The sequence below is a fragment of the Salvia splendens genome, chromosome 8, assembly GCF_004379255.2.
Source record: "Salvia splendens isolate huo1 chromosome 8, SspV2, whole genome shotgun sequence".
Lineage (NCBI taxonomy): Eukaryota > Viridiplantae > Streptophyta > Magnoliopsida > Lamiales > Lamiaceae > Salvia > Salvia splendens.
The window spans coordinates 3812448-3828996 of record NC_056039.1 but is presented as its reverse complement, the minus strand read 5'-3'; the positions used below and the strand labels follow the sequence as shown (position 1 = coordinate 3828996).

Here is a 16549-nt window from a genome sequence, read left to right as displayed (position 1 = left end):
TTAATGGAGTACAAACTATTCAAATTAACTTCCCCTAATCAGTAGTAGTATTATGCATACACTAATGTTAAACCGAAAATCAGGTGACGCTTTCTCCGGCACCAAACTGATGGCTTTAACACTAGAAAATCCCTCTCCATTAGGGTGAGTAACCATAGCCTCGTACTCCCCGTGAAACACCGACGCCTCGAAGAATCCCTCCGCATCCGTCGTCCCACTCGCCTCCGCTCATGAACCTATCCACCACGGTCACCGGTCGCCAAATTCCTAAAATTATTATCCGTCAAGCACATCCGGTAGCAACCCTTCGGGCCCCACAGCACGATCCCCTTCGCCTGATTCGGCCCGGGCCCCACGTCCAGCTCCGTCACCCAAATCGGAACCTTGGCAGTCGCCAGGATATCAATGGCCGACCTCATGTACGGCAAATTCGCAAATCTGAAATGCCCCAATGCCTATGGTTCCCTTGAACCCTCCCTTCCATATCCCGCAAAGCTTATCCAAATATTTCTGTGGCGAGTAGGAGGCGTCGCCGCTCTCCTCGACGGTGTTGTAGTCGTTTAAAAACGGCACCATTTTAGGGTAATCCCTCTGCGCTCGGAGATAGTAATTGAGGGAGGCGCCTTGGCCGAGCTTGCCCCCGAAGAAGTTGAAGTGAAGATTCTCGTTCATCACGTCCCAGTGGATCAGCTGCCCTCTGTAGCGCCGCGTCAAGGAGTCGAAACGGCGGCGCGGAGGTCGTTGGTGGAGAGTGTTAGGGAGTTTAAACAAAAACGTGAACAATTTGGATATCTTGAAAGGCGTGAAACACTTTCAGATCAAATCAATTTGGCGGTTCTATCAATATTTGATCGGACACAATTCAGGTTTTGAAGATATTCGTACGTTGATTCTATATATTTCTTTGAATCGAAAATTGATCAATAAGAAGAGGTTAAAACGAAACTTTGTGTCTCTTCACTAAGAGTTGCGTCTCTTCGTTTTGGGTAACCAAATTTAACCGATTTTCAAAGGGTTTCTAAAATTGCAAATTAGTCCTTCGACTATCAGAAAATATTTTTTCGGATGAATTTTCTGTACAGCAACTTTAATGGAAATAAAAAATTTCCCAGCTGACCTGAAAATTTTCTGTACAGCAATTTTCTGTACTGCTCGATCCCCGCTAGGGGCTCTGCCCCTTGGACCCCGCTACTTGGGGGCGCTGCTCCCGAACCCCCGTTTAGTCATAACGAATTCAAATAAGTGTACATTCCTCACTTCCAACTTATTTGATGCCTCATTATGATCACGTTGATCAATCAAGTCAATCCAATTACACTAAAATATCCAACAATTGATTTGATCTGAAAGTGTTTTACGCCTTTCAAGATATCCAAATTGTTCACGTTTTTGTTTAAACTCCCTAACAGAGAGGCTGGGGAGCCAGGAGGGCTGGCGGGAGGGGTCGTCCCAAAGGATGTTGTGGCCGGGGACGGAGATGCCGTGGGACTTGGCGAACTGCATGAGGGCGTCCGAGACTGAGTAGTCTTCGGCGCCGCGGGTGCGCTCGGTGGAGTACCATTTGAGCTCGTTCTCGAAGACGGTGTAACGGAACCGGGACATGAACCAGTTCTGGTATGCCGTGTTTCCGAGGATGTTTTGGTTGATGGCGCAGCCGAGCGGGAAGTTGGATTGGCGGAGGCTCATTGAGACGTTGGCGTTTCGGATGGGGCGGTTGTGTTGGTCCACCTCCTGGAACTTCACCTTTTTCTTCCGCACCTGCAAATTCAAATTTTACTATTATGGTCTGGAACCATAAATTTATGATATTACTGCCATCTTCATCCGCGATTATAAGTCCTTTTATTGCCACGTCTTTTTAAGAGAAATGCGAATTGAAATTGAAAAAATTATTGAAATGTGAGTTGCATTTGAATGTGATCGACACAACAGATAAAAATGACAAAAAGAAAATCATATTGTTAAACAAAGGTAGTAGAATTTTAAAAAAATAATAAAATAAAATATTGAAAAAATATAAATACTTGTGAGAAATGGACTATTGAGTGTTGTACACTTGCACTGTGCATTTTATATTTAATGCATGTCTCCACAATCAAAAGCATCATTTCTTTTTTATTTTTATTTTGGGTAAATGGAACAACATTCACTAAATTATTACACCCAAACCAAAGTTATAAAAATGAGATTCATACAACATGACTCATAGAGTAAAAACAAGTTACTCCGATATTGCAAAGATAGGAAGTATTTGCTTTTGGCTATAGAATTTAGACAATTGAATTAGAGGAATATGCAATAGAAACCTAAATCTAAATTTCAATATTTTTGTGGTACTAAATATTAGGTATGGATCGCTAGTTCAATTTTCAAATCCGAACCCTCAATTTCATGATACGAAACCCTAATTTAAACCACCTTGATACTTTCATCATTTCTTTATACCTTTAGTATGTTCAGATCTTGGTGCGATTTCCACTCTTCTTGAGTAAATGGCTGTAGTGACACGCTGTCTCCTCTAATATCTATGGTTGAATTTTCGCACTGTCATTAAATAAGAAAATTTTGACCATCAACAACTACTCAAGTATATGTAATCCAACCAAATTTTAATTAAATTCATGTGTTCAAAATTTATATTCATCAAAAAATGAATGAACCTGAAAATAGAGTTGGGCAGGGCCAGAAACATCAACAACCAAGCCACCCTTGAGCATGGACCAGCAGCCCTCTTTTGCAGACGCCCAGCCTGCGATTATCGAGCCTTTGGCCGTCTTGAAAACCGCTGCTACATCAGCGCTGCCTTTGCTTACTTGCAGCCAAGCTTCATAAAATATCAACAATTTTAATCACTTTCCACCACAACTTAACAATTACTAAAACATTTTATTTAGAAATCAATTAATCTAAAATTTACCAGAAAATGTGTAAAGCTTATCCTTGTCAAAATCAAATTGTTGAGAAACACTATGGTGGGGTAGGTTTCTAGCAGTGGCGGCAACATATTTGTCGCCATCGTTGGCTTCTTCAAGCCTTATTTTCGCATAAGCAAACGACGTCCATCCTTTCAATCCCTCGTTGAATTCCGGATTCACCACTATTCCTCCATTGTAATGAGGGCTCAGAGGCTTCTCCAAACACTGAAAATATAAAGAAATCATATTTTTTTAACCATTTAAATTGTTTTCTATATATGTCACACACACACATGTATAATTTATTAAAGACTTGCCTCACGTGTGTAACTGTGGTCATAAGGCACAACAGCATAAACTTGAAGACCTGCATGGACTTAGCTAGTTTAATTTTGTGCTTTTCAATTATATGAAATTCTACTGCAAAAGGAGAAGATATATAGAGTTAGATGAGTTTTACCAATGGCCTGAATCAGGATGAAAATGGCGAAGAAACAATAATTTAAATGATTTGCCATTTTTGACGCTAATCGAATGTTTCTTGGTAATGCCATGTACGGACTGTTTATATAGACATAAACGTTTCAATAATATTTTAAATAAATCATATGTGGAGTGGATTACAAAATCTAGATCTTTTGGTTACATGAATATTTTCCACGTGTGAAGAATCTAATTTTGGTGCAATGAATATTAGTTTGAGCAAGATTTCGGTTAATTGTCGAGTATTTCCTTTTAGATGTCCGTCATTAAATTTATCTATCACTTTTACGCTCTTTGTCAGTGATTAATTGTGTTACTTTAACTTATTTATCACTTTTACTCTCCGTCCGCGATTAATTGTGTTACTTTAACTTACCTATCACTTTTACTCTCTCCGTCCGTGATTAATTGTATTACTGTGACTGGATTTGGGTTTTAAAAAATGTCAAAAAATTGGACAAAAAAGTTAATTGTATTATTTTTGATAAACAGATAGATCCTACCCACATTTATATGTAGTTAATAGGATGAAAATAAATTAACTACTATATGCCTAACTTTACATAGTGAAAAAATACGTGAAATTTTAGCATGTAGCCAATTTTCTATAATAAAATATTTTGCCAAAATGAAATCCGTGTCCTATGAAAATTTTAATAAGCATTGAGTTGATGTGAAAAAATTAGTGTTGAATTGAAAAATCAACACATAAAAAAACGATGTCGTTTTGATTATTAAAATTTTCTAAAATTCGAACTTATTTGAAATTGGGGTGCATTCATGATTGGGGTTTTGGACTTATCGTGTATGGGGTATACAGCGGTGCTGAAGACGTCGGAGGAGAGGACCAACAGGCTATGGCGAAGCGACGGAGGAAACGTAAGAGAGATGTTCCGATCAGATTGAGATTTGAGAAGGAATCGACAGAGAGAGAATGGGATCAAAGAAGATTAAATTAGTTTAAGTTTAAATTAGAATTGACGAGGTGGTATTTATCCCTTTGTACTCCATAAAAGTAGTAAGATCGATCCAAATTTTACTAAATTTTTTCACCAATATTTTTTTAATATGGAGTACTTTTTGTTTATGGACAAAAGTTTGGTATTTTCTATTGCACACATAAATGAAAGATATTACTATGCGCAATGCTCAAGATCCCAAGAATCAGAGTGCATTTTCCTAATGTAGTTCCATATTTGATCTTCGCCCAGACGTAATTTTATCTAAATATTTTTTCTATTTTTTGTAATACCATTATAAATTTTAGGGTTTAAAGACGTGTTGATTATAATTATATATAAATTCACTTCCTGTGAAATATGAAATTAAGTTCACATTATTCGATTTGGATATAGTCATTATTTGATATGAATTTTTTTTAAAAAGCTTAATTTTGTTAATAAAATATGAAATACAATTTTAAATTATTGTTATTTTATTATAATTAATACGGAGTATATGTTTTATCTGAATTTGATTCACAATGCAACTTTGCTCTAATTAGTTTCAATGACATTAAGCGATTAAAGTAATTTCACTAAACTCTTTATATATTAATTTCGACATTCTTCAATATAAGTCATTTCAATTTCCAACTTTATCATTTAATATTCAGAAATATAAAATTGAGAAAACTAAATAAGCATCATGCATGAAATTATAAAGATATTTTTCAATTTTGAAAATTTATATATTTCAATTTAGTAACTACACGAATATTAGATTAAAAAAACCAGTAATGGTGGATCTTCACTTATCATTTTCGGGCATTTTCACTATAAAATTGCGAAAATACAGGCTTGAATTTGTCTTTTATACTCTATATTTGGCAGTGTTTTAAAAACCATACCAGACCGGCAACTGGTTCGGTCTAGTTCATCCCTAAAAATCATTAGTATGTCAGACTGTTTTGAGCCGGCGGAACCGGCCGATCAAACCGGGAATTGGAAACCGATTTTTATGTTTAAAATATTTTTAAAATATGAGAATCAAACCCTAGACCTCTAGTCATGACACCAACATCTCTACCACTCCACCACATGCACTTGAATGAAATATTGTGAACATTAATTATTTTTATACATTAAATCTGTAATTTTTTGTCCACACAAATTAATAATTTGTGATTAATTATATATTCTTTTAAGTAATTGTTAGTTGTGATATATTTAATTTTAATTATCATTCACTAAATTTACTTTTATTGTATTATGTATATAAATAATTAATTTTACCTATGTTTAATATTATTAATATAGTTTGTTATTTACTAAATATTACTCCAAGCATACTAATAATTCATGTTTAATTTTATGTATTAACTAATAATACTAATATTATTATCCAAATTAACTAAATATTCATGTTTAGTTTTATATATTCGATATAATATTATTCACCACATAAACTTTTTTGAAGTAATATGAATATTATATATTTATATATATAAAAATATGTACTTATTTAGCTACACTAATTAATAATTTAGGTATTTAATTATATGTATAGATAAAAAGATTATTTAAATCATTCACTTATTTTAAATGCTCTTCATATTTAATAATTTACATATAAAGTTGAATAGTATATTTTTTTGTTATATATTACTAATAATTAATTTTTTACTCAAATACTTTATTATATTTGGTAAGAGTATATTATATATAATTATATGTATTTGCAAGGTAAAACGGTTCGACCAGTAATTTAATCGGTCGGACCGGTCGAACCATAAACCAGTAACCTTACCAATTCACTCACCATTCTGGTTTTTAAAACATTAATATTTAGTCTTTCCATCCTAATCAGTGAAAAATTTATTGAACTTTTAGTTGCAACCATTTTTTTAATTTACTAAGCTGGTGATATATTATCAATTAATGAGACGCATGTGTATGTAATTTCAAATCTTATAGTAGTATATAATTGGATTAATAGCATCAAAAACTAAAAAGGTTTTGTCAAATTCTAGTCAAAAAGTTTAAGAAATCCTCAAATGTACCATGTTTCTTTCCAAAAAAAATACAATATGTGTAAAATTTGGTAATGTAGATGAATAAATGTATATTAATATGTTATGACGACACGGATGATTAAACAACTTCATTTTGCTACAAAGAAATTAAAAATAAAATAAATTTGGTGATAATTTTTTATTCGTGATTTATCGCTCAAATTATTTTTTTAAGTGTGGTTCAAACAAGAAATAACTTATTCTTGGAGGTTTTATAGGCAGTTAACTCTATCTTTTTCTATATTTAGAATTTGATTATAATATTTCAATCATATTTATAGGGAATTCGGGCCGACGAAATTAGTTGGTCCGTGGTTTGCGTTATGCCACGTTTGGCGTATGGGATATCAATCCAGTAAAACCTTAATTTGCTGCTTTCAAATATTTCATTCCATTTCATTCATGGAGATCGCTAAAGTAGTGAAAATTCCACTTTCTTCAGTCCTTGTTCGGGGAAAACAAATCCAGCACTCGAAGACGCCATTAATTCACGCTAGAAATCTCAATTTCAAATCCAAATCAAACGCACAACACAATTCTGAGATCTCCGGCGCCAAATTCGACCAGCGAGGGACCTATGATCTCGAAATTGAGGTGCCCACCATGGCCGAGATCGTGGAATCATCCAGATTGCAGAAGCTCGATCTTCAGCTTCAAAGATTTGGGCCTTTTTTCAGGATTACAGCGAAAAGCTTGGAATCGGGGAGGGAATTGGGGAGGGCGGAGGGCGTGATTAGGTTTTGGTTTGGGGGCAAAATTCTGCATGTGGATTCGATGAAGCTTGAGAGGGAGACGATTGGGATGAACAAATCGATATTTGGGATCGGTTTGTTTCTTGGCGCTATGGCGATTAGGTTTGGCTATGACTGTGGATGTGCTAAAGCTGAGCTGCTTGCTATCAATGACACTCATCTTTATCATTCCAAGGTAATAATCATCATATTTCTAAGCTATTATAATCATTTTAATCACCGTTGCAATTAAATTAGTACTACGATCAATATCATTGAATTTGAAAATAGAATATAAATATGATGTTTAATTTTACGTAATTACTTACCCCTTCATGTTTAAAACAACCACTTTTGATGATGATGTTGAAAACAACTTTTAGCGATGAAACTATGTCGATTTATGCATCACTAAAAGTCGTCTGTAAAATTAAAACTTCATGGTTTTATATGATACTAGAAAATTACTTACTTTAATGAAACGATTTCTGTCTGCAGCTTGTGAGATTTTACACGAGATTAGGGTTCAAACAAGTGTACGAGGTAGGAGGAGGAAGCCTAAGAGATTTGAGTGACATGTTAGTTTGGGGTGGTGTTGGAACTCGCATGGATGCCAATCTTGAAGACCTAATGATCAAATGGTGTTCAAGATTCAAACCAAAGTAATCATTTTTCTAGGCTACAAATTGTATTATAAAGAATGAAACTCTCAGTTACAAACAAATCACATCTTAACTGAAAACTTGTTTTTTCATCATAACAAAACATTATCAGTAAAACCTATGTACAAGGTGGAACAAACATTAAATCATAGTACTTCTACTTCTCCTAGTTTCCACCGAAAGCAGCTCCTCCGGTCACGTCAGTCCGATGCCGTCCCGTAGCCCTTGAAGGCACGCGTGTAACGTTCGCTGCACGTTGTCGGCGACCACTCTCAACCTTCCCTGATTGCTATCGCCAGCTGATGATCCATTCGCTTCCACATTTCTCATCACTCTCTGCTTGCATTTGTCCCAGTCGTCGCCGCGCAGCCAGCAGGCACGCCCTCCGTGGCTGCCCTCCATTCCGAGGAAGGACACGACGGGGTTTTCACCGAATGAGTATCTTAATCTGACAGACACGCAATATGGCAACCAGGCAGCGCCACCGGCAGCATTCAGATGGGGTATGTGGGCGGGATCAAGAACCACGGTCAATGCAAAGTCGACCGAGTTATGGGCTCGGTCGTAGTGGATATTGCTCTTGGAGGCTGATGAACTATCAGAGACCCCTTCTCTGTTGTACCCCATGTGATTCTCGAGGCACAACTCGATACGGGATTTTTGTGCGGGGGCGGCTTCGGCTCCTTGCCCTTGACCTAATCCTTTCTTCCACGCTATGAGTTTCAGAAACTCTCTTAACACTGAAATTGGCAAGGTCAGAAGAGTAATGAATGAAGCAACCCGAGAAGCATCGTATGGCTCTGATGCAACACGCCGGCTAAAGTAGTCGCATATCTCTCCTATTTCGGACTGAGTCAGTTCCTCTTGGGCAGCGGCCAGGTTTTGTTGCTGTTGTTGAGAATGATGAAACCTTTTCACACTGAGAACTTGGAGAAGAAGCTGGACTCTGTGAACACTAACTGCAAACACATAACCTCTGCAAAAACATTTCCTTGTATCAGAAACTACATAAAGAATGAAGAAAATGAATCCTTTGGTTCGAGTGTCTTACCCGACAAAGAAGCGCAGGGCAGGCTGCTCCTGATCCAAATTCAACAAAGCACCTTCATTATCCTTCAAAATCGACCCAAGGATCTCCTTTAGAAGATCTGGTAATTGTGCGAATAGCCAGAGAACTCCGAGATACTTAAGAATGCCTCTAAGGACCTTTTTAAGTGCCACGAGAGGGACCCACCCTCCCCCATAACCACCATCATCGCCAAGTCCAATAATAGCAGTATTCAGTTCTCCTCTAACGGGAGCAGGGACCCCAGAACCAGGTGGTCTACGCAACGGACTACCCATGGGTAAATTGGTTGCTCCTGGAAGAGCAGTTCCTATGCGGTTCAAAGCAGCTAAAGCGTTTCCTGCTCGAGATATTGCAGCAGCACTTGAGAGGTTAGCCCTATTCCCTGAAGCAGCTGACAGCTGTGGAGCTGGAGCTGGACCTGGATTGGCATTGTTTGGATTAGGCAATCCAAGTGCTTGCTGAGCAGCCGGAAAATTAGAATCTATGCCATTCAATTCTTGAGCAACATGCTCCATAATAAAAGGTCGAAATTGCGGGCATGGAAGGGATCCTCCAATAGGTTGGCCAACTTTTGGTGGGGTAGCTGGTTGCAACCATACTTGGTCTCCAGCAAAGCACCGCATGTCAACTGCAAATTTTTTGCGATATATAATCCTAATCCAATATGGGCCTCTTAGTACCACAGCAACATCAATGGGCAACAATGAACTGGGAACAATTCCAGGTCCGCCTCTCGCCGCCGCAGCTGCTGCCGCTGCCAACACAGCTGCAGTATTGTGAGTTCCAATAGGGCCTGGTTGTGGGGTTATGCCAGGATTACGTCCAGGACCAGATGAAGCTTGACTAGCATTTGTGTTGACATTGTTAGCAAGACCCTGAGATGGCACATATCCAGTCTGCTTTAAAGTGGAAGAAATAGAAGCTGTGATGCCAGGGAGTCCAGAAACAGGAGCAGCTCGTGCAGGCCTTGTAGCGGCAGCAAGAGCATGCAATGGTCCAGCAGTCAATCGAATGCAATCCAAAAGAGATGCAACCTCACCTCCATTAATGAAGTCTTCAAGAAACTATCCAAAAAAAACCCCATATGTTTACGTCCTCGTATAGGAAAAAACATGAGGAAAAAAGATAAATTACACATGATTGCAGGGACTAGGGAGCACAAAAAACAACTATGCAATTAGTAACCAAGTATATAACCAAACTCATCCATCAAGTCAAACTACTATTAGTAATTCAAATAATAACACACACACATGCAAGTATGCAGCACATCTTTCTCACTTATAGTAGGAGAATGCTTAATTTCTTAGATATGACACGATGATAAGAAATAAAATTGCCACGTGATAAGGATGAAGAGATATCAAAACATCTAGAACGTGCCAAATTGCCAATGACCAGCCTTTAATATCACATCCTCCTAAAGAATGCTGAAGAAACTTCAATTGTATGACAAACTATATTTCATATATACTCCTTCAGTAAAGTGAGAACGAGATGTGGAACACGGAGAGATTGAACAAATTAGTAATGAAACTCTGTCTTCTAGGCAACAAGGGAAAAAAACCTTAGTATGAGGCCAAAGCTGGTCAGGAGAAACATGCATTCTGCATCCCTCTTTACCAGATTCCCACTCCACAACAAAGCGGGCGAGAACTCCTGAGCCAAAACTAAACCACAAACTCGTAAGTCCAACAGCCTCAATTCTAAAAGCTCTTCTCATCTGTTCAGAGAATTTCTCAGAACCCTCTGTTGCAAATTTTGATCCAGGAGGTGATTTGCTATCTAAGCTTGCATTGCTATCATCTATCTTCTCATCAGTCCTTGCACCAAGTAGTTTTCTCATTCCAAGAGCAAAAGTTCTAGCATTTGATAGTCTTTGTATATCAGCAACCAACCTTTTAATACTATCAGCCTCCACAGAGTTGTAACTCAATACAACACCTTCTGAATCATAACAAATATGAGAATCCACATCAGATGTATTAGCTATTCGAACACCAGAACCCCATGGAGTAGTATTGGTCCCTTTCTGAAGCTCCCACAAGTCCTTATAGTGCGGGTCAATAATCTTCACATCCCAGTACAAGCTTCCAGGTCTGCCCAGCCTCAAACAAATGTACTGCCATGTGTCACCTCTAGAGAAAGGAAGGCGGAACCACAAGTTTGAGGATGCACTTCTTAGACCCACCTCTTCAACATAGGGGATGTCAAGTGCCTCCATCTGACTGGTCAACCGAGCATGTTTTATACACAGTGAACAATGCCTTACTATGTGAAGAAGAGCAGAGACGTAAATACTAGGAGATGCATTGCCCTTATTTGCTTCAGCTATAAGATTTGCAAAACTGTGTTCTCCCGTTTTGTTAGGATGCTCGCAAGAAATAATCGACTGCATGGGAGGAAGTTGAGCTTGTGGAGCTTCCTTGATTTTCCTTCTCTTGTTAGAAGATTCATTTACTTCAAGAGAATGGAGTGAGGGAAGAGATTTTAACATATCCAATACAGTGCGCTTTTGAGGTCTGCCCTCTTGTTTAGTAACAATTTCTTGATTTGCATTGTTGAGAACAGCAGAATTCAGTGTAGAAGCTGAGAACAGACGAGGCAAGCATGGAAATTGTGATTAAGAACAGTACAAAAAAAGGTTAATGCAATCAAAGAAACAAAGGCAATAAGAAACAATGTGGATCACCCCTTACCTGTGGGAGAAACAACCCATGAGTTAGAACCAGAGACAGCAAAGCTACCCGACATAGCCTCCGAATGTGGCGACCTAAGAGCGGCCAAATCTTGATCCGACTTTGAAGCTGTTAGTCTCTTTATGGATTGGTTTTTGGTGGTTAGCGAATTGGCAGACCCAGAATGCATCGAGCTCTTGAAATTGCTCAGTGAATTTTGGGATGTTTGCCCTTCCCAGTTAGGTGATGAAATGGAAGGTTTTATGCTGTGAATATTCATAGTGCCCAATCCAAAATTGGATGAAGAGGTCAGAACAGATTTGGAAGAGGAGCTCTGTCCATTTGACCCTTTCTCAAGCTCAAAAACTTCATCAACAATGGAGGAAAAACTAATGGGAATATTAGACCGAAGCGATGCGCCATCCGAGTTTGGGTTAGAAGGAATACAGCGTTCAGAAGTCTCATTAGCATTAACCTCATTGGGAACTGATAGAATCTTCCTCCGGTCAAGAAGGCTCAAATTGAGTTCATCTTCACACATGTGCATCCGACTAATATCCAAGTTTTTTACTCGAATAACTTTGCTGTTGTCACCAAATGGCTCACCGTTCCCTGAAGATTCAGACTGAACTTCAATTAACTTGGGACAGGGTTTAAATTCCTTATCAAGCTGCATCAACAAGAAATAAGAACTTCCACACTCCGGGAATCCCAGGAACAGTGAATTTGAGTCTTCTACTAGGGTTTTAGGCAATTTTGCTGCTGTAAAACCGTGTTCAAATACCTGCAAGGCATACCTAATTAGTTTCCTCAAATAGATACTAATACTTAACAGAAGATACGCCTATTGGGTGTCCAACATCTTGTGTAGAGTGTAGACAACAAAGTGATATAGCTACTACAATTTTACTCTTGTTACATATATTTTGACATGCAGCATTTTAGTTTGTTATATACATGGGAACCACTGTGTCATATGCTAAAAGTGGCATCAGAAATATCTTAACTTCCATATGCAATGTTATATACCATCTGTTGCATTTCTTTCAATTCCTTTTTTCTGACTGCATATATGAAAATCAAGTACTGTTGCCAGATTGTAATACCTTCCTCTTGGATAGCAATATCACAATTTATTATAAATGTATTAAAAGATTATACGTACCTCAAGACCCAAGAATCTCCCAATGCATGCAAATAAATGTAGAATACTACTACTCCTCAAGTTGACAAAAGCCTTGGCTGCAGTAATACTTCCCTGGTTCAGTCCCTCTTCACACTCTAGCAGAGTTTTCGATGATATAATATTTTTTGAAGAGCGAAGAATAAAACGGCCATTCCTGCAACATAAAAGGAAAAACAGTCCTTAGTTCTTATAAGTAATCATATCTTATCATAAAAGAATACTTTTGGAGACCATTGTTCAAAATTTAATGATTTTGTTAAATAAGAATTTTTTTCCATCCCTCAGAGTAAGTCAGACCACTTTTTTTCTGAAAGAAAACCTTATCAAGCCCCATAACTTACATGCGACTTCATAAGATTTCTTTCATAACTTCACCAAATACTTAAAGAGATCTCAAAACATCTTACATACAGGCGCATCAATTGATCCATCTAATAACCTATCTGAGCACCACATTTATATAGCTCAAACATAATAATTTAAAGTACAGTTAGCAGGTCACAGGGACACAAAAAGAAAAAGATATAAGAATCCTCACCTTATATAGTAATCAGATACACTAAAAACAATGAGTTGACCATATTTACAAGGATATATCATGTAGCAGTACACAGTATATTGTCAATATCCTTGTAGAGAATTAAAAGAGCATAGGCATTGGCAACAGAAAGGGAAGTAAAAGAAACCTTATGTTTATTCCAAGTGTGAAAAATGAAGAACCATAGGCACGCAAATGAAGAACCTCCTCGTCATCATGCTTTTGCGAATCAAGCGTACTATCCGTCTGTAAATGCAAAAATTAAAATCATGGTTTAACAGTGAATAACCAAAATATTTAGAAAAAAAATGCATGAGAACCAAAGCAAGGGGACAACTAGAATGCCAATGTATAAGAACAGTTTCAGATGATAGTGAACTTGGTGTAATAACAGGCCAAATCAGCAGTATGCAACTGCTATGTGACTTTAGATGATGGAGCAACAATTTGGCGGGAGATGGCTTCTCAGTATGCAAAATCAAGTATTCCCAAAAATTCTAGGATTACATGTAGGGTCCAGTTATTGACATAGACAGAATTAATGTAGATGGATATTTTGCATAAACAGATCACCGGAAACAGACAGAGAATTTATATGCCTTAAAACATAATGATGTGGGATTGATGCCTTTCTTCAAACAATAAAATCTGCTAGAGCTGAATAGCAGCACTGTAATAATTTTATCAGTATTTTCAAATGATACAATTTAAGTATAAAAAATCAAATGGCACTCTGACTTATATAATACTAGTTCTAGTGTAAATTCTGGAAGCCAAAAACACAGGCAGATTTCTTTTTTCATTTATCAGGATCTTCTCGCTTCACCAGATACAAGCATAAGCAAATCATACTCATTATTCAGAGTATATTAAAAGTTCTTCCTGGACACAAAAAGGAATTAAAACAAATAAGGAGATTTGTTTAACGGGACTATTTACTGACTATAGAAACCTCATTTTATAACGCAATATAAAGACATATGTACAACACTGTGACGGTTAGTACCTTTTCATCTTCAGTTTCAGAACTATCCAAATGAAATTTAATTTGGACATCTCCGGAAGTTCTATTAATCTCTACATTCTTCTCTACTTCCTTGTATATCTCAAGCAGCCGAGTATATCTATTACAGCTGATGGCTCGGAGTAGTAGCAACTCAACATCAATGCAACTCCGGTTAAGGTTAAATTCTGCCTCCTTGCCAGTTTGAGGATCAATTACAAATGTGCTATGCAAACACTTTATTTGCATATCAGGACATGGTTCAATTTTTAAGAATGGGGATGCCCCTGCTTCAGATGAAGCATTACTTTTATCAAGTTCTAACCAGTATATGATTTTCAATCCAGGAGTCCGTAACCCAGCAGAATCAGTTTCTCCTTCTTGAGAGAAGGCAGTGCTCCCTCCCTGCCCAACAGTGCCATCCGATATGAGTTCAAAGCGAATGGCATCCTTCCACCTGCCTTGTCGAAGTGCATTCACTTGTCTTATAACAGTGTCCATAGTAAGGGCAACACATAGCTCATGTAGGATAGAATACAGCATCATGAATGGTGATTCTGATGCAGCCATTCTACGTTCCAAATCATCTCCTAGAGCATGTCGTCGTGATGCTTCTACTTTCACGAGTCCACTTCTCTCACCAACAAGCAACTCCAAATGCAATATTCTCCACATTGATAAGTGACCTCGATAACCAAGTGTAACGAGAATTTTAAATTCCCCATCGACACGGAGCGTGACAACACCATCAGAGACTCTAATTTCAGTAAATTCTTTTGGCAGTGAAACTTCAAGTAACTTGGACCTAACAAGTGTATCTAGTTTCTTTAAAGCTGGACCTTGCTGGTCCTCATTCAATGTGCCCAGCATGCCCACATCTTCAACACATTTTGGTAAACGCTGATAGTTTCCAGTAAGTAGAACCTCAATGGCAGAGGGAACATCATAAATAGGAGCTCGAGCTTGTTGTAGTCCCTCATGCATAAAAAACATGGAATCTGCAGCTTGAGTGAAACAAGTTTCATGACTGGACAGAGTCGACGAAAGTTGTTGGCAATATTGTATCAGAGGGACCTGTGACTCCAGTAGCAAGAAGCAGAAATAATAAATACTATGAAAATATGTGTCTTTACCTGAGAAAGAATATGATAAGGTAAAATAACATAGACTCCTACTACTATAATCTTGAACACTGAATAGCAACTCTTCTCTGATACATAATAACGATATGCAGTATGGTCATCAGAAAACTTTGGAAAAAGCAGCTTGGTAATAGTCTGCCACCTATCTAATGAACTACTAATAGGGAACTAATTTGCATTTTGCAATGATATGTAGACTAACAAACACTGTGAACTCCGATGAACACAAGCTAAATACAGCCCCAAAAGGAAATCCTAAGGGTACTGCCACCAGATTAAACATATTCACTATATGGGTCCTAAGAAAAAAGTGAAAAATATAGATCCTCTATCTGTACCCACTAATCAGAAACAACATAGAAAGGCACAATGTCTCTCAAGCAACTCTTGTGACTGTACCCTCCAATTTTTACCAATACATTCAATTATGAATAAAGCCCCAGTTCCTAATTTATGGAATCCTTATGTCATATTTAATCATAATCTTCCCTCCCAAACAAGTTAAACAACAAATCTTCCTATACACCCGAAAAACCCCTCTCTCCACCCCATAATTAACTGAATTCAAATCAAGAATTCAGCCACTTAATCTATCATCCGTCCCATTCCATCAAAAATAACCTAAATGCCTTAATATTTCAACTGGACAAATCCACCACCACAAGTCCAGATAAACTCAACACGCTTAATTCTCTGCCACCGCATTGAGATACACATCCACACAAAACCTGAAGTAGAAAATAAAACTAAATTGACAAAAGGATAGCACCTGCTGGCACCACTTAGCGAGGACATCAAGACGGAGCATCCGCTGCTGCGTCTTAACAATGTACTTCAGAATCATAATCTTCTTCTCGGAGTCCGGCATCGACTCCGAAGACTTGGATTTCTCCACCAGTTCCTTCAGCGCGACGTATGATTCCTCCGCCGCCCTCCCCACCAGAGCGGCGAAATCCACCGTCTCCTGCCCTACCTCCGTCATGATTCCCCCAACTGAATTCGCGAATTTTACAATTGAATGCGAAGAATCGTTATGACGGAGAAGAGGAAATCATCGGAGCAGGATGTTTGTTTCTTGGTCTCTCTCCTCTCTCCTCTCTCTTCTTTCCTTCTGCTTTGTAGTAAAGAG

General features: G+C 37.8%; 2 protein-coding genes and 1 pseudogene across 2 annotated transcripts; 1 reads left to right on the top strand and 2 right to left on the bottom strand.

Annotated features, from left to right (window-relative positions):
* Positions 1–24: 24 nt before the first annotated feature.
* On the bottom strand, positions 25–3433 carry LOC121744666 (annotated as a pseudogene).
* A 3307-nt stretch (positions 3434–6740) lies between these two features.
* On the top strand, positions 6741–7921 carry LOC121745458. Its single transcript, XM_042139373.1, has 2 exons — positions 6741–7338; positions 7641–7921. Exons 1-2 carry the CDS (start codon positions 6751–6753, stop codon positions 7806–7808), a joined length of 756 nt encoding a protein of 251 aa, XP_041995307.1. The 5' UTR covers positions 6741–6750; the 3' UTR covers positions 7809–7921.
* LOC121745456 (mediator of RNA polymerase II transcription subunit 14-like) lies at positions 7856–16543 on the bottom strand. Its single transcript, XM_042139371.1, has 8 exons — positions 16190–16543; positions 14282–15352; positions 13424–13521; positions 12717–12891; positions 11573–12335; positions 10441–11462; positions 8856–9937; positions 7856–8780 (listed from the first exon to the last, which is right to left on the bottom strand). Exons 1-8 carry the CDS (start codon positions 16400–16402, stop codon positions 8000–8002), a joined length of 5205 nt encoding a protein of 1734 aa, XP_041995305.1. The 5' UTR covers positions 16403–16543; the 3' UTR covers positions 7856–7999.
* Positions 16544–16549: the final 6 nt, after the last annotated feature.